This window comes from Nuphar pumila, chromosome 13 (genome assembly GCF_984573655.1).
Source record: "Nuphar pumila chromosome 13, dmNupPumi1.hap1.1, whole genome shotgun sequence".
NCBI classification, from domain to species: domain Eukaryota; kingdom Viridiplantae; phylum Streptophyta; class Magnoliopsida; order Nymphaeales; family Nymphaeaceae; genus Nuphar; species Nuphar pumila.
The window spans coordinates 89,330,198-89,356,637 of NC_143261.1; the positions used below are offsets into that span (position 1 = coordinate 89,330,198).

Below are 26,440 nucleotides of genomic sequence, written 5' to 3' on the forward strand. Positions count from 1 at the left end.
CAACATTATCGCGATATTGGTAAACTTTATCGCAATTTCATAATCAGCCAAACAACATATTCAAGAACCATAAACTCAAAATGATGACAATCGTACTGTAAAATCCTTAGTAAAAGAAGTCTCTAAAACTAAAAGTCTTCCCCAGGTCGACACTGAAGTTGTCAAAGATGGTGGCGGGACGGGTTCCAGCTTCGAAGGTGGTGGTGGTAGCAGAGGGAGTGTCTCGTGGACCATCGGGCAGTGGAGGAGGGGTGTCTTCGGGAGGGAGAAGTGCCACTAGGTGAAGCCCTGCAAGGTGGCAGAAGATGACGACGACGATAGTGAAGATTTCGGTAGGTGAGACAGTGGGGCGGTCAGAGGTGGTGGTTGGGTGATGGTGGTCATTGTCGTTACTGTCGGTGGAGCGGTGGGGCTTAGGATGGCTTCTGTGCAATGATCGAAGATGCCACATTCGAAAATGAGAAAAAAAAAAGACAAGAGGGAGAGGGGAGAAAAGATGGGTTGGTAAAAAGAGAATGAAAGTAAAGACTCAAATAATGAGTTGCAAAAGTTTTTGAAGATGGGGACCACTTAGAATGGGTCTCCACCGTTCCATCAAATCTAATGGAATGGTAAAGAACAATTCTGATTGGTTCTCATAGTCATCAGTTCTCGGTTTTCAGGGTCTCATATATATATATATATATATATATATATATATATATATATATATATATATATATATATATAGAGAGAGAGAGAGAGAGAGAGAGAGAGAGAGCTCTAAATATTTTCTACCACATTTTTTATGTGTAAATCCTTTTGTACCTCTCCCAATTTTTTCCAGCACACCTACCACAAGTGAGCCTCACTTTTTTTATGTAAAAGTGTCATGGAAATTTATGAAAGTTTTCTCATGAAAAGTCTAAGATGGCAGGATTTTGTAGAAATCCATGTCCATTCCCATGAAAAATCTTTCCTTTACATGCCAATGAAACAAACTAAGCCTAAGGCTTTCTGTCCAACCTGCACCTACCTTTTTAGCCAACCTGGTAGATTTGGGCTGAGAGAAACATGATTCAGATCCAAGTACCATTTTGGCAATTATACACCCTGAATAAGAATCTAAACCCGGAAGGTTCAGAATTCAGATCGTCTACTAACACTATCATAATGTTGCTGCACTTACTGTCTGATCTGTTGCCCATAAATGGTCCTACCATCACTAGCCAGTTTTGTGGCTATGTACTTAGCCTGGTTAGGAACAAGCTTTCCCTGGATCGGGATCCACACTGTGCAGGCCCAAGGTCCAGTTGGTGTGCAGAGGATGGTTGATTAGGGATGTAAACAGTTGGGATTTGGATCAAATATGGCCAATGCCATATTCAATTAATGGATGTTGGCTGAGTGGATTCCAATTTGGATTCGGATTTGGATAGTGAAAATCTCATGACAGATCCGGCTTTTTACATTATTAGTTAAATTTGAATATTTGTTAGTTTCAGTAGCAAAAAGATCAAAACCATATCGACATCCATTAAATATGGTTTTGGCTTACCAAATGCAACTAAACATAATCGAATTTGGTTGAATATCGTACAAAATCCGAGGCATTCACATCCCTATGGTTGCTGAGTCAACCTGGCTTTATGTAAGAATGAAAATGGATCGGGCATAGTTGGATATCAGATCCAAATTCATCGTATTAACTTTAGATTCAGATCCTTAAAGTACGATCTGAGTGTGCATTCGGATCAGATACAGATTTGTTAAATCGGATTATGGGTCGGATTCAGATATTAGGTCAGATCTAATTCAAATTCAGACCAAAATTTATCTGACTGCAATTTTTACATGAAAAGCGATTGTTTTAAATTTTTCTGATCGGATCTGAATATGGATCCGAATCTATTGTTTATATTTCGGATTCGGATCGTGTTTGACATGATCCAGACCGTGTTGGATCCATTTTCACCCCTAAACTCCGTGCTTCGCTGGAGCTACAAGCTCAAAAGACAATCTCTCTCTCTCTCGACGACCCCGTTTTCCGTATCTCTCCTCTTTCATTTCTTTCTTGCCTCTGCTTCAATTCCATGAATTCAGGGAGACGAAACTCCACATGGCATAAATGAAACACGAAAAGGTAACACGTTCGCCCTTGTTTTGATTGGAGTTTCATTTTTTATGTAATTTGAGAATTGGGTTTTTCAGTTTGGACCTTGGTTAATTGAATTATCTTGTACCCACTTGCGAAAAATCTAATTTTCAAGGTTGTCGGACATCCCGAGTTTTGGAACGCTAAAAATTTGTAATTGGGAACTTTTGGTTTTCTTTTTGTCATCATCAGAATGGAACGTAAGCTCTGCAATTCGGTCATTTGGTGATTTGGGTTTACCGGAAAATGAGTTTGTTGTGGCCGATTGAGGAATGATATGCTCTAGATGATGGGAAATCTTGAGTTAGGCCCTAATTTGTTGATGGGTAGGGAAGTTTTAGGGCTTAGGCTGTCGTAAAATGTAATACCTAATTTGATTCATTAGGTTTTGTTGGCTGAGTTCTACAATGATTAATTTTGTTTTTTACTTGCTGAAAAAGGTGTTTTTTTGGACTTTTTTAAAACTTTGTTTTGGGAGTTTTTGGGATCTGAGGCAACTTTTCAATTTTGAAACCTAGTTCTGCAGTTTTATATTATAGCAGATTTTTTAATCTTGTTTTCTTTTTGCTAATCAACTTGGGGTTAAGCAATCAATTCAAAAGAAAAAATGAAATTTAGATTCATGTACCTTAGGAGTCGTAGAGTTGTACTTCCAAATCTAATGTGCTTCTGACCTAATTAATAATGCAAACCATCTAGGTAAGGAATTACATTTCTTGTAAGTCAAATCTATCTGAAGCTGTTAAAACCAAAAGCTTAATCATGAATTTCCATGGAACTGTTAACAATTTGATAATAACGATACTTAAAGGCTGAACACATCTTGGTACATCTTCCAACATTTTATCCTGCCTATGAAACCTATGTTCCAATACTCCATGAAAAGGATGAAGCTTTTAACTTCGATCCATCAAGTTCATGATAAAATCCAGTCGTTTATAGATAAATTTATATGTGCTAGGCATTTTTTTTTCAATTCCTAATAGTATATTGCATAATAGAAAGTTTACTTGCTGCAACTACCAAATTTATGATATGCAACTACCAAATTTATGATAAACATGATTCTGTTGCCAATATCTTAAATCTTTCTCAAACAGTCTCATTATCGAACCCATGAACCAAGATTTTTTTTTTCTCCACTTCTCCAGCCTCACATCTAACTACACACTTGGACTTCTCCATCTACCATAATCATAGCTAATACTGTTCTGTATACTTCTCTAAGCATGACAAGAAACGAACAAGTGACAAGGACATGATGTCCATTTAGTGTTATCATCCTGTCATGGGTGAGTAATGCATCATTTGCTGCACTTCCTGATTTTTGATGCAGCTCTGAGATAATGTAAGGGAAACAAAATAAGCTATACTTGATCCTTCTGTCATCAACAACTGCCATGAATCTTTGGACAGAAACTTGTGTTACAGTTATGGTGGATCTGGTTCCAGTTAGGGCATTTATATTTATCTCATTAGTTACATCACATTCTCTCTTTATTTAATGAACTTTCTCTTAGAGCTGTAAAATGTTGTTTTTTGGGATTTTCAAATGGACAAAAAGGCTATAAATATTATGATCATGTTAAAAAAGGATTTTGAATATCTAGGAATGTTATTGTTCATGAGGACACACCTTACTTCAGTCTTATAAAAATAGGGATGGAGATGAGATTGATTTTCTTTCTTGGTGTTGTTTCTTGAGAAAGAGGGAGTTGATAATCATGTTGAGGTTCAAGGGGAGCAAGTTCAGACTAGAGAGAATAGGTTTGAATAAATCTACTCTAAAAGACATAGAAATGTTATTAAGGTACCATTCTTAGATCAAATAGAATTAAAAGATACGGAAAATTTAAAGGTCGATTTTGATCCCCTTCCTCTTTTGATTGAGTCTGAGTACACAAGTTTGGAGTCGTCTCTTCTTTATCTTCATCCTCCTCTTCTCCCCCCTAGGTACATTGAAGCTCTAAAGTATTTATTCTTTCCTCTCGTTTTGTATCTTCTGAATCTTTTTCTCCTAAGCATTATGCATTCCATTCTTATGTTAAACCCAGTTCTTATGCAGTAGCAACTTATAAACGAGAGTGACAACAAGCTATGGTAGAAGAGTTAAATGCATGCATGAGATCTTGTAAAACCTTCACCTGAAAAGAATGTGGGTGGGCAGAAGTGGGTCTGTAAGATAAAGACCAAATTAGATGGGTCAATTGAGAGTTACAAAGCAATGTTGGTGGTAAAGGGTTACAATCAATAGTTTGGAATAGTAGCACATATAACTACCATAAGGACTTTGTTACTTATGGTGGCCATAAGACAATATAACTTGTGGTATTTGGATGCAGATAATGTCTTCTTGAATGGTGATTTGGATTAGGCGGTATACATGGTGTTACCTTAAGGTTATATTGATTCAAAGGGCAATGTATGTAGGTTGAGGAGAGCCTTATGTGGGCTTAAGCAGGCACCAAGGGCATTGTTTGAAAAGTTTAGCACAATCATTAAGTCTCGTGGGTTTGAGCAGAGCTATTGTGATAGATCCTTGTTTGTATCGACCTCTTATAGAGAAAAGTATATATTGCTTTTATATGTGGATGATATGATCATTACAGGTGATGTTTTGCAAAATATAGAAGATACCAAACAATGATTGACAAGTATTTTTGAGATGAAAGACCTAGAAAATTTGAAATGCTTTCTTGGGTTTGAAGTTGCATACTAAAAAAGAGAGCTCTATTTGACACAACATAAGCATGCAATTGATTTGGTTGTGAAGGCAAGATTGCAGATAACTCTAAGAAGGTTGAGTCTCTCATGGAACCAAATACAAAGCTAAGGGCAACAATTGGTGTTGAAATAGAGGATCTAGTAATGTATAAACAACTTGTTGAGAGGTTGATATATCTGACTATATCTAGGCTAAATATTACCTATGTTGTTCATGTGGGTAGTCAGATCTTTGGGCCATTTGTGATGCATATTTTGGATGGTTTATTGGAAGCTCTAGATTGTCTCTCTACCATAGGGTTCTGTGTCTTTGATGGAAGCTCCTTGATTTCATGGAAGAACAAAAAACAACAAAGAGTTGCCTTATCCACAACTGAGGTAAAGTATAGTGCTATGACAAGTTATAGTTGAGATTATCTAGATAAGGTGGTTGTTGGGTGAGCTAGGGGTGTCTATACGTGGAAGAACCTCCTTGTATTGTGACAACATGAGCATTATTCATATTGCAAAAAATCTAGAATTCCATAAAAGAACAAAGCATATTGATATGGTTTATCACTTTACGAGGAGTGCATATGAATGTGGGGTTAGTTCCTCGGAGCATGTGAATTCTAAGGATCATATTGCAGATGTATTCACCAAGAGTCTTGCACCTATGCATTTTAAGATGTTCCTCCCCAAACTTGGGATGATTCCTCTTGCAGCATCTCAAGTTTGAGCGGGGTGTGGGGGGTGTGGGGTGTTGAGTGATGTAATACATGTATTATTGTTACTGTGCTGCCATTCTTTCTCTTGTACATTTTATTATTTATAGGAGTATTCTTGTACTTTTCTATTCTTTGTTGTAAAGTGAACAGTTTTTGTCTATTTGTGCAGAGTAGGGGATTTGATTCCTTCACTTGTAAATACACGTGTCCACTAGGGACCTTTTTTTGTTTTTATTATTTTTTGTCTTTTTAGTTTTTCTGTATTTTTCTTAAAATATTTGAATTGGGCCCTCATAAGAGCCATTGGGATCCTTCCCAATGGTCACAAATGTGACCGTTGGGGGGTCTCCCAACGACTCTATAGGAGCCCCTTTGCTTCCAGTTTATGTATAAATAGGGGTTCTTGCCCCACTTATTTTCTATGCTCTTAGAAGCATTTTTCAATAAAAGATTCTTTATATTTTAAGTCCTCTCTCTCATATTGTGTGTGTTTATCACTTGGGCTCCTTGTGGCTTATTGTATTTTTTCCCATTAGTGATTTCTTGTTTGTATGCTTATGCATCTCTTGTAGTCACGTTGTGACAATGTTCTTTGCACTAGTGTTTCATTACAGATACGGTGTTGGATCATGTCACATGGGAAATCCCGTGCATTTGGAATGTCCCTGTGACATGGACTCGGGCCCTAGTGTGGTGCTATCGCCAGTTTTGGCCAATGTGACCTCTCTCTAGAACTCCAGCAATGCACATGACTTTTACAAATAGCTCTATGCAAGTTGCAGCCACTGCTTAACGATTAATGACTGCCTGGGTATCTTAGTCATCAAATGCCCAAACTACTACATTCATCTTCTCCATTTTTATCCTTGGTGTTTTACCAGTGAAATGTCAAATGGCATAAAAAGCATGGGATAAATGTGGAGTTTATTAAAAAAGATTGAGAAAAGGATAACTTTATAATTGGTTACCAAAGGAAAAACTCTATATAAAATAAATGAATTGTATAGCTCATTCCTCTTTTCTTCTTCTCATTTATTGAAAAGTTCTCTTTTCTTTTCTTTTTCTTCCCAAGTCTGTTTCCTATAAGCAAACTATGTGTCAGCTTCCGAGTCCCATGGAAAGGCTCTTTGCTATGTTATGACTTTTTCTCCACAGTTTGGAATAATTTTTTTTTAAACGCAATCTGTCTTTCCTTAGCCACTTGACTGGTTTCATGACTTTGAGTTTGTTGTTTGGATTATCTTGTTAGCACCTTTTCTTATGTCGATGTATAGCAGCTTGACTTTAGAAATGGACTGAGGGATGGGGCATCCATTATCGGGTCCGAGAGTTGTATATGATGCTGACTGGATCATGACCGAGTAAAATAATACCAGTGAAACCACCTTTTCCCTTAAGTTTGTGTTGTCAGAATTTTCCCATGTTGAATGTTCGGACCTGAATTAGTGTTTAAAAGGTCAAGACTCAAAACCAAGAGTAAACAAGATTATTATCGTACCATTATGCTTCATTCTCTCAGGAAAAGAAAAATTAACATTATGCTCCGGATCTGGTAACCAAATTATGCATACTAGATGGGTCCATATGTAGGTCCAACTGGGTCGTGTATGAACATATGATGGTATGATTAGTCAGTGAATCTCCTGGTTATGTGCATAGAGGCTCAGTTCAACAAGTTGGCTTGCATTATTTTCTGTTTTGTGAATTTCAGGTAATATGAATGTTAAGTTGTACATTTATATATATATATATATATATATATATGGTAATATATATATATATATATATTTGTTTTATTTATAATGATGTAATAGGCAATACCCTCTAGGGGTATTTTCATCATTTCACAACATTGTAATAGGTTGTGCCCATTAGGGGTATTTTAGTTCTTTTACTTTATTTTGTTCTTTTTGTCTTTTTCTGTTTTTATAGGGACTATTTGGTCAAAGACCAAATAGAGTTGTTGGGTTCTTTTTGGACTAGTCAACATAGAGTTGACTAGTCAATAGAGCTATTGGAGCACTTCAACAACTATATTTATAGATGTTGGAATAGTCCAACAGCTCTAATTGATACTACCCCTTGTGTATAAATAGGGGTGAACGGTGGTTGCCAGTCGAGGAAGCGGGAAGTGATACGAGAAGCGGAAGCGGGAAGCGGGAAGCAAGGCACTTTCAAAATTTTAGAAAGCGGGAAGCGTGGGACGACTTAGAAGCGAATAAGGAATCGTCTCGGAAGCGACCTAGGAAGCGAGGGGGAAGTGAGAGGGGAGCGAAAAAAGAGAAAAATAAATAAATAAAATACAAAAAAAATGAAAAAACATTGTCTAGTGAAATTTATCACTTTTTTTATATCAAATTCCATTTGATAAAACATTGTTTTGAGTCTTGACAGCTAGTGAATTGTGTATAATGGTTATTTTGTTTGCTTGGTGGTACATATCTTAGTTGTGAATATTCCCGTTTGATTTGTGTTTTCAACCTTTAGATGATATACCCTACTGCCTCTATGCATATTTCTGGCTACTGTGATATGGAATTTTTTGTCTGTTGATTACTTGGTGGTACTTGATTCACATGCTGGTCGAAGAACTTACTGTTCAGTGTGTATTACGATAGCTGATACAAGCAAACTACCACTGATATATGTGATAATAGCCCTGATATCTCTTTGTTTCTTTTATTATTCACTTTGTACTTCCTTTTTATTATTGGTTACAGCTGAATGTCACACAGATCCCACTTTTGATCTCACAATTTCCAATCTCTGATGGTGTAGGTTGTCTAAAGGTCTTTAACAGAGTGTAATCCTATAGTCTCCCTCTCTAACTATATATATATATATATATATATATATATATATGTGTGTGTGTGTGTGTGTGTGTATGTGTGTGTGTGTGTGTGTGTGTGTAATGTTTCTCCATAGTTTTTTTTTCTTTTTCTTTTCCACGATAGTGAGACAGTGACTACCATCTGAAGTATTATGGTTAGTTTTGAGGTGATTGCTTATAGAGTAAAAATCAAATGGGTGTCTTGCTGCCAAAAAGTTGGTGCTGGCAAGAAGCTCAGGCATGGCTTCATCCTCTTTCATTTAATAAAGAAGCTCAAGAAGCTCAAGCTTGAGCCTGGTTCGTTAAACTTGTTTAGAGTAATTTATTCTATAAAGTGTTCAATCATAGTGCATAGTGCAAGGACATTTTGTTTTAAATGAGAGACGAGAGGTTCCAATCTCATTTCCTCTACCTTATCAAGTAATATGTTACAGCTGGCTTGGCTCTGCTCAAGCTTACTGGAAGTGAGCTTGATTTATTATAAAAAATGAAAAAAGGGAGGAAGTGCGGGGGAAGCGCGTTTCCCATAAAGGGAAGCGCATTTCCCATAAAAGGGAAACATGCTTCCCATAAAAGGGAAGCGCGCTTCCCCAAAAAATTGACTCTTCCCCACGTTTCGCGCTTCTGAAACGCCCTTCGGGGAAGCACGCTTCCCCACTTGCCTAGGCGTTTCCGCTAACTCTGGGTGAACCCCCATCTTGTTCTTCAATGCTCTTCTAAAGCATTCTAACTCACTTTGTGAGTATATTATGAATAAAATGTTATTTATTTTATTCTTGCTTTTGTGCTTTAATGCATGGTATTGCCCTTAGTGATAGTTTGTATTGTCTATGTTGGCACCTTGTATTATCTCATGGTGGACTTATGCATGTGCATGTTGTGTTTGTGTTATCGTAAGCCTTTTGTGGTTCGTGCTTTTGTTTTTCTGCATATTTCGTGACAATGAATAAATGATAATCAATGCAATTGTATCTCATAAGCTATTATTTGGTGTGTTTGAATGTGTTAGAGATGCACTTGAGGGGTAGTTTTGTATTTCAAACCTAAGTGTCAAGTCAATGGCAGCATTGTAATGCTTTTTGTATTTGATCCTTTAATTTGTGTCTTACTGTTGATGCATATCTCGTAATTTAATCATATGTGCTGGATAGAAAAGGTAATTGTACACAAGGTTATTCTGATTATGTCACAGAACCTAACTATATAAATCTTAATCAGATCTGCCGCCACTTCAAAGAATGTGGGGCTAGTTTGTGTTCTCCATCAAGCCTCTGGGCTCTCTCTTCCTCTCTTCACTTCTACACTTCTGCCAAGAGTTGTTATAATATTATGTATAAGACTAACGAGGAATGTGAAGATGGCACCACCTATGTCATACGGACACTTAGCGTGCATATCCAATGTCAACATGACACTCAGCTCTCCAGGAAACTTCATGCACACAGTCAAACAAGTGTGGGGTACTGTCAGCATTGTGTCATCAATTTTATCTGTTTTCATTTATGATGTTGATTACTTATTTTGTATTCACTAGCCTTATTTTTCTTTCAAAATTTGTCATTATATTACATTTTAATTTCAACCTAGTTTTATTATTTAATATATATATATATATATATGTATATATTATATCCCCTGAGAATCATACATTTTTAATATGAATCCCTGTTGGATCAAATTATAACGAATCCTTGAGAAGAAACTTTTTTAGAATCACAAGGGAAGAATCTTATACACATATTTTGCCCCAAAAAAAGGATGAATAGGTACACTTCTAAATTCTAATTATTTAGTTTAGATCTACATTTGTTGCACTCATATTCTTATAGCATAGAATATAATATACTTATAATTATAATATATAATTATATGTAATGGATATACTTAGTTGTCAAAATCGCTAGTCGAGGCCTAGGCGGAAGACTCCTAAAAAGGCTAGGCAGAGCCTTTGCGGGACTAGTCTACTTAGGCGGGATAAAAAAATAAAACATCAAGAAAAGTAGAAATATTACAATAAATAGTTAAGTTTAGTAACAAACATATGATTGCGACTACAAATGAAGTATAAGTGTGTAATTCAGTGTAACATATCACAAAATTGATAAAATTGCATAACATTGAACATAGAACATATATATTTGTGTGTATGAAAACCAGCAGCGTACATGTAAAGAACAGAAATAAAACATAAGGAAAAAAAGAAGAAAGCGAAGGGTAAAAGAAAAAAAAGGAGAAAAAAGGAAGAAAAAGAAAAAAAGAAAGAGTAGAGAGGCAAGAGGAGGAAGAAGAAGAAAATAAGAAAAAAAATAAGAAGGAAAAAAAGAAAAGGGAACAAAGGAAGAAGGTGGAGGGGCAAAAGGGGAAGGAATACGAAAAAGGAGAAGAAAAAAATATGAGAAAAAAGGAAAAGAAGGGTTTAGGGTTAAGAAAAAAAGACAACCATGTTCCCATGGCCTAGGTGGGGAAAGCCTGGGCACCACCTAGGCAGCCTAAGTGGGAAAATACGGCCCTACTACCTAGACTCATAAGCCTAGGCGGTGGCCCTCTGCCCACCTAGGAGCTGCTTTTGACAAATAAGATACTTTATAGCTATAATAGATATCTTTATATACCAAAGAGAAGTATCAATTAAATACACTGATTCTATGACAGATCTCAACATACCTCTAGTTTTGCTCCTTTAGTAGGCCCCTATATATATATATATATATATATATATATATATAGAGAGAGAGAGAGAGAGAGAGAGAGAGAGAGAGGCATGTGATGGTTCATGATAGGAATGTAGAGCTATCAAACAAACTCTATAGTTTGGTGACAAGGAGTCATAATAAACAAACCAATTGGGTAGAATAGAAGCGCAACTACATCTTCTAAGAACGGATTCTTCTATAGGTAATTATGATCAATCTCTTTATCACCAACTAAGAGTTCTTCGAGAGAGGAGTATTTGTCTAATGCATTTTGAGGATTTCTTTGCTCACGCCGAGTACAAACACATATCTTTAGTAGATCTTTCATCTACTTTATCACTATCTTTAGTAGAATCTTCACTAAGTTATACGCTTTCATTATTAGGATGACTATATCTAACAATAACTTCATTATTCAAGGACTTATTACAACTAGAATCATCTTTTCTAGGAGAGAGACCAAATAAAAAAGTATGGTCTACTTCCTCTTTTCTATTATCTTTATGAATCTCCCGTATCTACCTATGAAATAGGCCCCAACTCTCAACATTAATTGGCCAAAATTCGACTTCAATTTGGTTCATATAACTTATAATCTAATCAATTTTTTGCAGTTTTATGATGCCACCCTGCCATAAGCCATCTGTATTAGGATCGCCATGAAATCAATGATTCACCTAAGAAAATATAAAAACTCGTGGTTGAGTGCCTATTATTAGGTTCACCTCCCCAATCTGCATTTGTATATACAAGGAAATCAAATGCAGACGAGAAAGATATAAACAAACCTCTAGAAATATAATTTTTGAGATATCTAATAATACACAAAACAACTCCCATGTGAACATATGTGGGAGCGTGCTGAAACTGATAAAGCTGTGTACAACATGTGCTATATTAGGTTCAGTAATTGTCGTAAGGAAACAAGGAGTCTTCACACACCTCACTCAAGAGGCACAAATCACACTCACAAATGGTCCAAAACACAAAAACCACTAAGGGCTTATGAAGAACGCAATTACAAAGTGCACATGCACAAGTCCTTTATGGGATAATCCAAAAAGCACTAAGGCTTCACAAGCACAAGAGCGCATACAATATCAAAAGAGAGAACACTTAAAAATAATGAATTTATTCATCAAGGAACTTCAAAGAAGCTTACAAATACAAGGAGCCTTAAACCCTTATTTATAGACAAGAAGAGGCCAAAAGGGCTCCTCCAAATAGATGTTGGGAGACTCCTAACGATCATATTTGTAACTGTTGAGAGTACTCCCAACGACTATACGAAGGCATTTTATAAGAATGCCCTTACACCAAGTGATAAAATACAAAAAATTAAAAGAATAAGAATAAAGAAAAACCTATTTTTTAACATGTAGAAAATGAACAAAATGCCCCTAATGGGCAACCTAAATTACATTCTTAATTATAGTTATATATACATATATCTTGAATATATATATAACTATATATGAAATTATACATATAACTTAACACCCCCCTTCAAACTTACTGTGATGTAACTGTAAGTTTTAAAAATCTTCGTAGTCTTCGTCATGTTTCTTTATTAGTTCCTTCCATTGAATGATGTATAGTGTCTTCAATACTTCTGTTCAATTGTTTGCTCAAAAAACGACTCTTCAATACTTGGGAACCTATAAATAGATCAACAAGCCAAATATCCCAACTATACAAAAGAACATATATATCACAAAAACAAAGAACATTTTAAAATATTATTTGTTCAAAAAATATATTGATATTATGGAAGGAGGCATGTTCATAAAATCATAAATCACTTTAAACATTCACGAAAACATTTATAGAAATATGCATAATACCTTAATACTTCGCAATGAGAAAGTAAAACCACTGGAAAAACTTCATAGTCATGCATAAGATGTGAAAAACTCAAGAAACAACCAATAAGAAAGTTAACTTTAAGATAATCAACACATATATTTAACAAGAAAAGACACCTTAATGCATGCAAGACATGAAATAGGATTTGTCGAGTAATATTAATACCATGAATAAATTACTCACAAAAGGTGTTTAACTCATAAACTTCCACAAAGAAGAGTATTTGACTCGTAAATAGATTTTCATTTGAGAACAAGTTATGTTTACACAGCAGAAGATACAATAAGTAATGTGTTTAAATTATTCAATAAAGGTTAAGATAAGACAAATATGACATACATGGATCAATCAAACATTATGTTTTAAAAGCAACTAATGCATATATGAATGAATCACACAATAGTTTAGAGCCAATAAAAGTCACTTATGGACCAATTACAACAAAATTTTTCTAAGAGAAAATAACTTATAAGAGATTTAAAATTTCACAAATATCACGAAATAATATTTTGCAAATAGCAATATAAATGCAAAACATACAAGACAACCAATCATGAAACAAATTAAAAGTGTCTTTAATCATGCAATTAAAGCATATTTAATGCAAAATGCATGAAAATATTTCAATAACTATTTTAAAAATCTCATATAACACAATGAATGATGTTTGAAAATCTCAACAATAGTTCGATCATTACGAGCAATCACCTTACTAGACCTCCAAACCAAGGTTTTAAAACCCGCGACTCGGAACTCGACTCGTTCTTTATTGACTCGTGACTCGGCGGGTCAACTCGGTGACTCGGACCGGGTTTTGTTAACTTTTGATTTTAAAAGAAAAACAATATATAATTTGTCTGAAACCATGTTTTTGAGTAAACATAGTCTCCAAATGTCTGTAAGAATATAAACACAACTGCAAAGAGCTATAGAGGTTTGCTTGAATAATTGAATTTGATATCTATACAAGCACTTTGACAGTCAATTTGTCATGTGCCACAAAAATCTGGGAGTTTAAAGATTAAAAGTTTATTAGATGTAGAACAGTTGGTCACGACAAGCAAAAATTCATTAATTTTGCTAGTTTAAGTCCCGACTCCCAAACCATTTCATCAGCTTGCAGAAAATACTAGACTCTTTTAGCCTTACTCAAGACCTGGTTCTCCATTTCAACAGTTTATCTGATTTTTCATATCAATCCCAATTTTGAGGTAAACAAGGTCTCAAACTGCAAAATAGACCATTTTTTATTTGACAAAAGCAAATGCATACAAAAATCTCCTGGTTTTGCCAATAGAGTAAGTTTTTCAATGTATGTTTTTACACAGTCAATTGTACATACAATCTATTAGAACACAATTTTTTTTTTCAAATAGTTTGTCAACATGTAAGCAAGTTTCTCAAGGGCTTCACAAATCAATGGCCTACAATATGCCAAAATTTCATGACTCAAAAAAACATATTTTTACATAAAAAAATATGATAAAGGTGTGATTCCTAGCAAATAAACCATGTTGAACACATATATGAGGTCAGATTGCTTAGATACAACTTGCACCTATGATTTTTCAACTAGATTGTACAGACTGTAAATAGTAGACTGCATATATGTATATATATCATTACCATTTGAAACTCAAAAAACAAATTTCAAACATCCCAGAACTCGCCCGAGTCAGGCCGAGTCAAGTCGAGTCAGGCCGAGTCAAGCCCGAGTCAAGCCCGAGTTTTGGCAAACCGAGTTTGCCTTGCCGAGTTGACTCGCTGGAGGGCCGAGCCGAGCTGAGTCAACGAGTTGACTCGGCGAGTTTTAAAACATTGCTCCAAATCTCAAAATTTAAGTGTATTAACTACTAGAACAAGAGCACAGTTACAAATGTCAACAACAATCATCTCTCTGACCATGCACATGCAATGCAGGGCTCACTGACAATACAAATTAAGAGATTAGTCACAAATGTCAGCAACAATAATCTCTCTGACCATGCACATATAATATAGGGCTCCCTGACAATCAAAAGAGTTACAATCCACAAGAGGTGCATATAATTCTCCTTATAAATGATTACAAAATTGTAAACAACATAAGTTTCAATGAGTGCACTCACCACACTGATAATCCAAAATCTCTTATAAACATCGGTTTCAACGAGTGCAATTACCTCACCTCACTGATAATCAATGCCTCTTGTCTACATAAAGTGACACTTAAATAAAAGGCATAAAAATGAAAAGCTACTTGAGGTAAGAAAGCTTGTAATGGAAGTACACTAATGTCACAAAAAAGAATATCAATTTTAACAATCCTTTGAAACACTATAGTTTAAAACAATAGATTGCCATCAGAGATAAATAGAGTTATAAGCATCCATAATAATAACAATGACCAATCAACAAATGAGTGATACTCACAAATCCAGAGATCAATCAACCGTCAGTTATAGCCAAACTACAAGTTAACAATCTAAACTAACATAAAACGAGGTGCACACAACTCACCCCAACAAACATCTCTGAATAAATAACAAGGCCAAGAGAATGATGCATCATATAAAATTCTATGATGGACGATCTAGATGCCACAATAAGCAATACATACTCACATAATTCAATTTTCAAATAGGTGAGTTCATATCAAATATCCGATTTAAAAAAGCATAAAGTTAGGTAAAAACCTTGTAACGATTTGTGCTATCATATGCACACAAGATATTAATTTATAATTTTTCATAAACCTTGTAAGTAAAAACAATCAAGGTTACATCAATAACAATGAAGAATGAATATGGCCAATATAAACAAGTTATACAGTGAGATGACTCAATCTAGATTATAAGTCTATTATGAGACAACAATGGTATACAACATAAAAGGGGCTAGAACTTACAAAGCTTTTTGCTGTTGAGGTTATTTTTCATAGCGGACACCCACATTATGTAGTTGAAACCATGTAATTTGGAGAGATCTATTTTTTGTTCATTCTCCATTTGACTTAATAGAAGAGGAAAGAGAAAATATGAAAGACCAATGAAAAGAGCTCCTTCACCTTGAGTTCCGCATGCACCACGAACAATTTTCCAAAGGACCAAGAGCACTATGACTCTGATACCATGTAATGAATTTTGCAGAATTATAGGAACACAGTGCAGTCGGGTAGCGACTGTTCATCCGAAAAGTTGGCACCCACGTAGGTTTCACTGTTTTCTCCCACTGCACTAGGTATTTCTTCGCTTCGCCCAAGTCGTCAAAGGTGTCTATCACGTATTGACCCCTCTCCATGTCACTGCGCTTCCGCCTCCACCAAGCGATAGCATCTCCATCCAATAGGGCTGCTGCAGCCTTAATCCTGAGATCTTCAAGCGTCACGTTCTGAATATCCAAGTAGTCTTTTACTTGGAACAAGAAGTTCTCAATGGCCTTGCTGTTGCGAGAACCATTGAATGTTGCTGGTCTTGGCACATCAATCCTTGATGACTTCTCATCATTTCCCCCATTCAGGGTCACTGTCCGTTGAAATGTGTGTCTCTTCAACTGAAGCTTCCCTAATTCAATTTGTAAGTCAGTCACTGTTGTCGTCAACGAAGTGACCTATTCCATCAGTAAGATCACCTGCTCTTGCAGGCTCTCCACCACATCATTCAGTCCACCGAATGATTCAACTGCGCATGAATCGCTTTCTCGTGCGAAGTCACATCTTCCACCAGCTTGTTGACAGTTGCAACCATCTGCTCTTGGCCCTGAGGTGAACTCATGTCTTCAGCTTCGGCAACTGTCTTGCCTTTGGTGTTACACAAGTTTTGATAGGGCGCTACGATGTCTTGCTCGCAAATCGTAGCTTGTCGATGCGTCTGTCGACACCAACTCTGGAGTCCCTTCCTCAGCACGAGAACGGGCTTTGGTATCACTAGTCACGGGCCTATTTCTTTCAATAGGCCAACACGTCGCGATGGTCCTTCCTTACCGCCGCAAGCCTACTTATGCTCGTTTGCCAGTCGCGGAAGCTTGTAATCAGAGTGCAAGAGAGCAAGAGAGAATGGAGGGAGAAGAATTGCAATCACAATGAGGGTGAACAAAAGAAAGCTTAACATATTTGATTTATTCACAATTAAGCCCGTAGGCTTTTTACAGTTCAAGTATACGGGCTGCCCCTTCGGGGTATTGATTAACCCGATCTGGGCAGCTTACAACAGACTCAACGAAAGCAAAACAGACTCGAGACGCAACTTTACAATGTAAGTCACAAGGGATCAATCTCCATCAAGAGCTTTAATTTCATTTCCTTCCTTCTTGGTGAGCACAAGTTGAGGCTCAGGAGTAGTGCCTATCATGTATCCCAAATCTTCTTTCCTTTGAGATTGTTCTCCATAGCGGAAGCCCACATCATGTAATCATGCTCTATATTGAAAGAGAGGAGATAGATGTAGGAGAGCATATCACGAACACTTGATGGTCACATCCACAAGTTCAAAAGTACTATGATTTTGATACTATGTAATGAAGTATGTGAAAAACAAATACAAAATGTGCAAGCACTAATACAAGTCTAATAAAGGACAATACAAAAGCACTAAGGCACTACACAAGAACAAAATGCAAATACAAAGACTTCAAAGAGTCAAAGGAAGAACACACGATAAAAAAAATATAGCCTTTATTGATCACAATATGCTTAAGAAAAGCATAGAATACAAGAGAGAGGGTCATCCCCTATTTATACACAAAAGTGGCATTAGACTCTATTGGGGAGCTCCCAATAGAGTCGTTGAGATCTCCCATTGGTCATAAATATGATTGTTGGGTAGATCCCAACGACTCTATGGTCTTTTTACCATAGAGCCCATGCTCAATCCCACAAAGACAAAAAAAATTAATAAAAACAGAAAATAAAAAAATAGAAAAATTATTCCTAATAAAAAATACTTATTAGAGGCAGTAAAAAGACCAAAATGCCTCTGAGGGGCAATACAAATTACAGGACTATATATATATAGATATATATAACAAAGGTCTTTTTTTTAGAAAATGATTTTTGCATCATGTCAATGTGACATGTAAGCAAGTTTTTTAAGGCTTAAAAAATCAACGGCCCACAATGCATTAAAATTTCACTACTCAAAAAATAATATTTTAAGGTTGAAATCACATGATCCAAGGTTTGATCCTTAGCAGAAACAACCACTCTTAATACATGCATGTGGTCAGTGTCACGAAATACTAAAGAAAAAAAGATAGTCACAAAGTGACTAGCAAATGCACAAGCACACAAGCAAAGGGCCACTAGTGGGCAAGAATACAAGCCACAAAGTGACAACAAACACAAAACGAGAGAGAGAGAGAGAGCTAAAAAATATAGAGCATCTATTGAAAATAGCTTCAAAGAAGCTTAAGGAATACATGGGGCAATGCCCTTTTATTTATACACAACATAGGACCCAAGGAGGGGCTTTCATGGAGTCATTGGAGCCCCTCCAACGGTCATATTTATGACCGTTGGAGGGGTCCAATGACTCTATGGTGAGACCCCTCCAATGATGAAATAAAAAAAAAGAAAAAGAAAGAAAAGAAAAAAGAAAAAGCATATTAAAAAAAGAATATGTGTTACAAGGAAATGACTATTTTACCCCTAGTGGGTATTACAAAATAAATATATATATCTATATATATATATATCTAGGTAGACACGTAGACATATATATTGAATATATATGTATATCTCTCTCTATATATATATATGTAGATATATATATTGGAAGTATAATACAATTTAACACCCCCTCCCCCCCCCCCCCTACAGTGAGATCACTAAGAGGTTGTTAAGGAGAAAGTAGAAACGAGGCGATGAAAAAGCTTTGGTGAAGAAGTCCGCTAGCTGATACTCATAAGCAACGTAGGGTAGTTGAATGGTACCCCTTACAAATTCGTCATGAACATAGTGGCAATGCATCTCTACGTGCTTTGTTCGTTCATGGGAGGTGCGATTGCTAGCAATGTAAATAACACTCTTGTTATCACAACACAACTTCAAAGGAGTAGAGAAAATGACGCTGATATCTTTCAGTAAGTTTCTCAACCAGATAAATTCAGTGGTAGTGGTGGCCATCGTCTGGTACTCAGCCTCTGTTGAAGAAAGAGAAACTTTTTGTTGTTTTTTACATCTCCAAAAAATGAGTGAATCTCTAAGAAAAACACAATAACCTATTGTAGAAATATGATCATCGGGGTTACCCTCAAATCAGAGTCAATATAAGCAAGTAAATTAAGAGATGAAGAGGAGGATAAGAATAGTTCTTTTGTGATGGTGCCCTTTAAATATCTGATAATCTTCATAACTGTCACCATGTGAATTAAAGTAGGAGCAGTTTGAAATTGACTTGCACTGTGAACAACATAAGTAATATCTGGCCTTGTGATAGACAAATTTGTGAGTGAACCAATCAACTGACGATAAGGAGTAGAATATGCTAAAGGAGTTCCATCATTGGCTCTCATTTTGGCGTTGATTATTTATGAAGTCTCCACTTTCTTGTCATCAGTTAGGCCAGACCGAACAATAATGTTGGATGCAAGCTTCATCTGAGATAGAACATACCCCCTTGGAGAGTATGCCACTTCAATCCCTAGAAAATACCTTAGAAAACCAAGATCAGACATATCAAAATTTTCTTTGACAATATTTTTAATAAGAGCAATTTCTTTTTTATCGTTTCTAGTGATGATCATATCATCCACGTATAACAATAAGATAGTTATGTGATCTCCAATAGTCTTAACAAATAAAGTAGTGTCAGTATAACAAGAGAAAAAACCATTAGCAAGAACTACTTTGCTAAATAAATCATATCAAACTTTTGGAGCTTGTTTGTTAAGTTTTAAAATATTCCATTTACCAATCTCAAGACCCGACAGAGGATCAATAAACACTTCTTCACAAAGATTTTCATTTAAAAAGACAATTTTAATATCAATATGATAGATAGGTCAATGTTTAATAGATGCTAAAGCAATCAAAGTTTGTACACTACTCATCCTAGCTACCGGAGCAAAGGTTTCCTCATAATCGATTCCATATTCTTTGGCATATCCTTTAGCAACTAACCTTGCTTTGTATCTTTCTAATGTTCCATCGCTCTTAGTTTTGACCTTATACACCATCTACATCCAATAGCCTTTTTTCCTAATGGTTGACTTACTATGGTCTAAGTGTTTGCCTTCTTAAGAGCTTCTAGTTCAAATGTCATAACATCAATCCAATGTGGATGTTACATAGCCTCTTTAACATTGGAAGGTTCATCATAAGTATGTATCATCATTAGACAAGTTCTATATGCTGGAGAAAAAGAGTCATATGACACGAATTTTTGAGGAGGTCTACTATTTCTAGAGGATCGCCTAAGTTGGGTTTCTTCAACTTGATCTTCTGAGGAGAGATCTTAAGAGTATCTATCAAAAGCATTTTGATGTTCATTTCCCTCACACCGAGTATATACATGAATGTCATTAGAATCCTCATTGTGAGAATCATCAATTATGGGTGACAAATCATCATTTTGATGTGGATTGTCATAAATATTATCACAAATTAAATCATTGCTAGACTTAGTTCTAGGTACTAAGTCAAATAGAAAAGAGGAATCCACTTCTTCTTTAGACTTTTGAATTTCAAAAGCATTTTGTTCAAGAAAAGTTACATTTCTTAAGACATAGAGTTTATTGTTTTGTATATCATAACACCTATAACCTTTTTTATTTTCACCATAGCCAATAAAAGCACATTTAAGAGTTTTTGGTGATAATTTATCGTCCTTGAAAAAGAATAAAGCACTTATAACCAAAAATTCTCAATCTCTTAAAATACGGAGATATTTTGAACAATTTTTTGAAAGGAAATATATTTTTTAAGGAGGTGGAAGGCATTCAATTTATGAGATAAGTTGCGGTAAGAATAACTTCGGCCTAAAAATTCTTTGGAATACTTTTTGAAACAAGAAGATTCCTTGTTGTTTCAATGAGATGCCTATGCTTCCTCTCGACAAGACCATTTTGTTGAGGAGTTTTTGGACAAGGCCTTTGATACATAATTTCATTTAGTTTAAGATAATTTTGAAATTCTTGTGACATGTATTCTCCTCTAGAATCAGATCTAAAAATATCTATGTTGCTTTGAAATTGATTTTGAATAAGAACATGAAATTCTTTAAAATTAGAGAAGACATCGAATTTGTTTTTAATAAAATACACCCATGTGTATCTAGTAATGTCATCAATGAAGACAACATAATATGAATAACCTCCTTTGGTTATAATGGGTGTCGATTCCCATACATCGGAATGCATTAGTTCAAATGGTCTCTTGGAAACGAAATTACTATGTGAATACGAAAGCGAATGCATTTTTTCAAGGATACAATCATTGCAAGTAAATGTTTTTTATTACAAAATTTTTTCAAGAATGAAAAGAGATACAACTTGGAAATACTAGGATGACCAAGCCTCTTATGCCAAGTCTCAATATCTTTAGATTGAACATGATTACAAAAAGATTTGGATGGCAAAGACAAAAAAATCATGTAATATAGGTCTCCTCTTCTATGGCCTTTCCCAATCCACTTCTCGGATCGGAGATCCTTCACATAGCAATGGGTTGGTGAAAAAGAGACACTACATCCAAAATCGGTGATTTGAGAAACCGAAAAAAGATTTAAGTTAAGTTTTGGAATAATTCTTATTTTTGGAACATAAAACTCTTTGTTTTGACCATAAACTTTTTCAAGGTTTCCTATTCCTTTAATGTCTAATGATGTTCCATCGGTGGTGGAAACAAAGGATTTGAAAGTAGTGAGACTTGGTTTTGATAAAAGAGATGCATTTGGAGTTATATGGAAAGAGGCACCCGAGTCAAGAATCCAAGAGGACATACCTGAAATTGATGATATTGCTGCGTCGAAAGTGGAAGGTATAGAGGAATTGATTCTCATGAATTGTTAGAGAGTTTCCGTAAGTTGTGCAATAGAGTTTTTTATATGTCCATCTCTCTTTGGTTCTTCATTTGAATTGCTTGGAATCTCTCCAACGGAAACCACCTTTCTTTTTAGCTTAGGACAATCCGGTCGAACATGACCCGGTTCATTGCAATGGTGACAAATAATTTTTCTTCTACCACTTGTTATTTTTTCAAAAGTGAGGTGGTTTATAAGTCCTCACATTGTTTTCCTTTCTTGATACTGCATGTACTTTATCAACATCCTTTTTTAAGGCCAAACGAGTTTCTTTTTGGCATAAATCGGCTAATATTTCACTAAGAGGAGTAGAAGTCCTATGAAGAAGGGACCGTCTTAATTGTTCAAACTCGGGATGGAGCCCATGAATAAATTGAAAGATGCTGTCTCTTTCCATTTGCTCTTGCCTCATGGCAATAGCACTTCCTTCCCATTGAGGTTCGAGAAGGGCAATTCATCCCATAATGAGGATAGAATACTATAGTAGTCTCTAATACTTATGTACCCGTGCTTAGTTTCTCTTGTTTTTTCTTGTAAGAAGAAATGTCTAGCAAGGTCTCTTTGGGTGTACATACCTTTTATGAAAAACCAAGCTTCGTTCACTTTCTTGAATTTTGCAAGATTGACGCATATTCTGAGCTCCACATTGTTCATGAACCATATCAATATCTTGGCATTCTTGCTTGCTCAATCTTCCATTTTATATTGGTATTCTTGAATAGCTTTGGCATTCTTTTCTTCGTTCAAGGCTTTCTCTTCATTTCCTTTCTTCTTTGTAAGCTTTAATTGTGGTTCTGGAATGGTTTCACACACATAACCCAAAGTTTTTTACTTTTGAGATTATTTTCCATGGCGGCTGCCCACATCCTATAATTTGTTTCATTCAACTTAAATGAAAGATCAATCTTTGAGTCTTTGTCGGCCATTGCGGAGAAGAATGATGAAGAGCAACAAAGAGTGATAAAAAATACTTCATGTTTGAAGAGGAGTATTCCAATGGTGCTTTCACAACCAATGCTCTGATACCATGTCACAAAATACTAAAGAGAAAAGGATAATGTCACAAAGTGACTAGCAAATGCACAAGCACATAAGCAAAGGGGCACTAATGGGCAAGAATACAACAAGCCACAATGTGGCAACAAACACAAAAAGAGGGAGAGAGAGCTAAAAAATATAGAGCATCCATTGAGAATAGCTTCAAAGAAGCTTAAGGAATACATGGGGCAATGCCCCTTTATTTATACACAAAATGGGACCCAAGGAGGGGGCTCCCAGTCATTGGAGCCCCTCCAACGGTCATATTTATGACCGTTGGAGGCGTCCAACGACTCTATGGTGGGACCCCTCCAATGATGAAATAAAAAAAAGGAATAAAAGGAAAAGAAAAGAAAAGAAAAAGGAAAAAGCATATTAAAAAAAGAATATGCGTGTTACAAGGAAATGACTATTTTACCACTAGTGGGCATTACAAAATAAATATATATATATATAGGTAGACACGTAGACATATATATTGAATATATATATGTGTCTCTCTGTCTATCTATATATATATACATATATATATATATATATATACATATATATATATATACATATATATATATAGGAAGTACAATACAATTTAACAGTCAGGTTGAGTTAATGATGCTTGAACACATGATTTCCAGCTTTAACCCATATATATATATATATATATATGGCCATGTCCTGTCATACCGAGTGTATCCGCAGCATGTCTCATTCTCGTATCCGTATCCATATCACATAGGACAAATCTCAAGTACAGTGTCCTCTTATCAGAAACTTGCATCCCAATTTGACAAATGATCCTATTCAAACTTATGGAAACAAAAATGAGATGTCCTAAAGTGGCCATCTCAAACCTCTGCTCAATGTAGTGACAAATCTATTTTTTCATCAATTAAACAGTGGACTACATTCTTAGTTGTAATTGTGTAATTTCTCATTACAGCATGAGGTGTGGAGCTAGTCACCGGAAAGCAAATCTAGGTGGCATGAGACGGAAAATATATGCCAAATGACAGATAATCATGGCCAAGAAAAAAAATCAGAAAAGGAATTTCTTCATTTTTCATTCAAGCAATGTCAGAAAAAATGCTAGTAATGTTTAAGAAAATCAGGATTTAAACAAACTAGGCCTGCATCTGTCAATGTTTTGACAAGTATAGTTATTAACAATAATTTCTTTTTCATGTCTAAAACCCAATTTTGGCATCCTTACGTTAATTATCAATGAGTTCTTGACTTCTTCACTACTATTCATGCTTTGGTTTCTTAAACTATCTGAACATGCTTTTGAAATTTCACTGGTAGTTGATATATACCCTTTTTTTAGTTCTTGGACACAAAATTTGACTCTGGAAGACATTGGTTCAGGTTGTGTGTTGAAGAATGAATATCCATTTGCTTTTTTCTTTTCTCTTCCAGTTTTTTTTTCCTAAACAGAGAATTAATTTCAAAGGCTGTTTATGCTTAACCTAGTGATTCTAGTGTATCATTTTTTTGGAGCTATGTTTGAAGAAGCACTTTACTGGGCAAGTGCATCATGTTCACATTTCAGGCAATGCATGCTCGAGGGCATGGTTTCATTGATGTCACTTGAGATGGCTCAAACTGCTGTGTTAGTCTTTGCCGTTAACCATGGTTCTAGAATATGCGTTTAGAACTTTGTGCGTCCGAACATCCTACTCTTGGTCATTGAAACAAATTTTCTTTCCAGGTTGGTTGATTTTGTTGCTGTTCCTTAACACTCGGGGATTCTGCTTCAGTTTTAGAGGCTTTAGAGATGGATGATGCAGATAATGGTAGGGGAAGGACGATTGATCTCAACTTATACCTAGGTTCTCCTTCACCGCCACAAGTGGGCTCGGCTAGAGAATCAGCTTTTGTACTCTTTCAGAGAGAAAGACATGTACAGGGAAGTGATTCTTTCGTCCCTGGCAATTCTGAAGATCTCCCTCAAAATGCAGAGGTGACTTTCCCAATTCCAGTTCGATCTCGGCAACATTGGAGAAGTAGAAATAGGAGATGGAGGCTTCGAGCTTCCAACAATGCAAATATTGGCTCTCTTTCGGATCTCATAAGCTCACAACTCAGAACAAATGACTCCCAAGAAGCTGGGTTGGTCCTTATGGATCCTCAAGAGGAGACTGGAAATGCAGTTGATCCCTTGGAAAGGGCTGATGAGCCTTCAGAAACAAGGAATGAAATCGCAAAAGGTAAAGAACAACAGAATCCGGGTGCAAACTTTGAATGCAACATTTGTTTTGAATTTGCAAAAGAACCAGTTGTGACTTCATGTGGCCATCTCTTTTGTTGGCCTTGTTTATACCAGTGGCTGTATATTCATTCAAGTACCAAGGAATGTCCTGTATGTAAAGGACTGGTAACAGATTCTAATATCACACCAATATATGGACGTGGTGCTAATGACTGTGGTCGGGACCGAAAGGATGATGAAGAAAATTCTTCAGGTTTGAAATTGCCTCCACGGCCACACGGTCTCAGAATTGAGAGCATGAGGCAAAGAATGCGCATATCAAGAAGGCCTGAGGATGGCAGGTTTTATTTTGATGAAATGCTTAATGGAATTCATAGGGAGAATGGCGTGGACCGTGATCAAGGTGTCAGTCGAATTCTTCGTAGGCCAAGGTTGCGCAGAGGAAACTTTTCACAAGTATTGCTTCATGCACACGGCATGCCATCTACTAGACATTCAGAAGTTCCAACAAACATGGAGAGAGGATATGTTCATTCACAAAGTCAAGATGCGGATGGTGGGTCACGGTTTGGTTCATTTGTCAGAAACAGATTGGATCTTTGGCAGCGAATAATTGCTCAGAATCATCTTCGGGGATATGATAGATTATCATCTATAAGTGCCAGCCTTGCTAATATGGAAAACATTATTACCAGGTTGGCAAGGGAAACCAGCAGTGGTTCTGTCGTAGGGAGTTCTAGTAATCCTAGCAATTTGGAGCAACCGGTGAATCAAGAAACTCAAGCAACTGCAGCAACAGATGAACCAGCTTCCCTTAGTACGGTGGCTGGTGTAGTACAAGGTAATGGACTTGGTGAAAATCAAGCTGAGCTAAACAGGATGGATAACTCACCTGCTCATAGGAGGCAGCGCCATGTGGCTTCAGGTTCATCGGATGTGGATGGAGACATAATCCATGGAAGAAAAAGGAGGAGACTGAACTAGATTTAACTTTTGTTGTTCAGCGGCAGATGCATCATTCAGGCAAATCTCCTTCATGGGTCAAAAGTATCATTGGTTACTTCTGTCCCAGTTCGCTAGTTTTGCATAATTTTGTCTGTGTATAGTTGATTCTGCTTCCTCATTTTATAACTGAGTTTGACGGATATATTGCTCTATAATGTCTGACTTGTTTTGAAGAATAATCTGTTTGACTATTATGTTCTTTATCTTTATACAGACCTTAGGAAATCCTTCTTTTCAA

At 36.0% G+C, this 26,440-nt stretch overlaps 1 protein-coding gene across 2 annotated transcripts; it reads left to right on the forward strand.

The window, feature by feature from the left end:
* Positions 1–1,986: 1,986 nt before the first annotated feature.
* On the forward strand, positions 1,987–26,440 carry LOC149819088 (uncharacterized). 2 transcript variants are annotated; one of them, XM_089984285.1, is made up of 2 exons: positions 1,987–2,122; positions 24,697–26,440. In XM_089984285.1, the coding sequence occupies exon 2, from the start codon at positions 24,763–24,765 to the stop codon at positions 26,179–26,181; it is 1,419 nt and encodes a 472-aa protein (XP_089840411.1). In that variant the 5' UTR covers positions 1,987–2,122; positions 24,697–24,762; the 3' UTR covers positions 26,182–26,440. The 2 variants fall into 2 exon arrangements, with proteins under 2 accessions (XP_089840411.1, XP_089840412.1); XM_089984286.1 differs by lacking the exon at positions 1,987–2,122 and adding an exon at positions 9,749–9,855.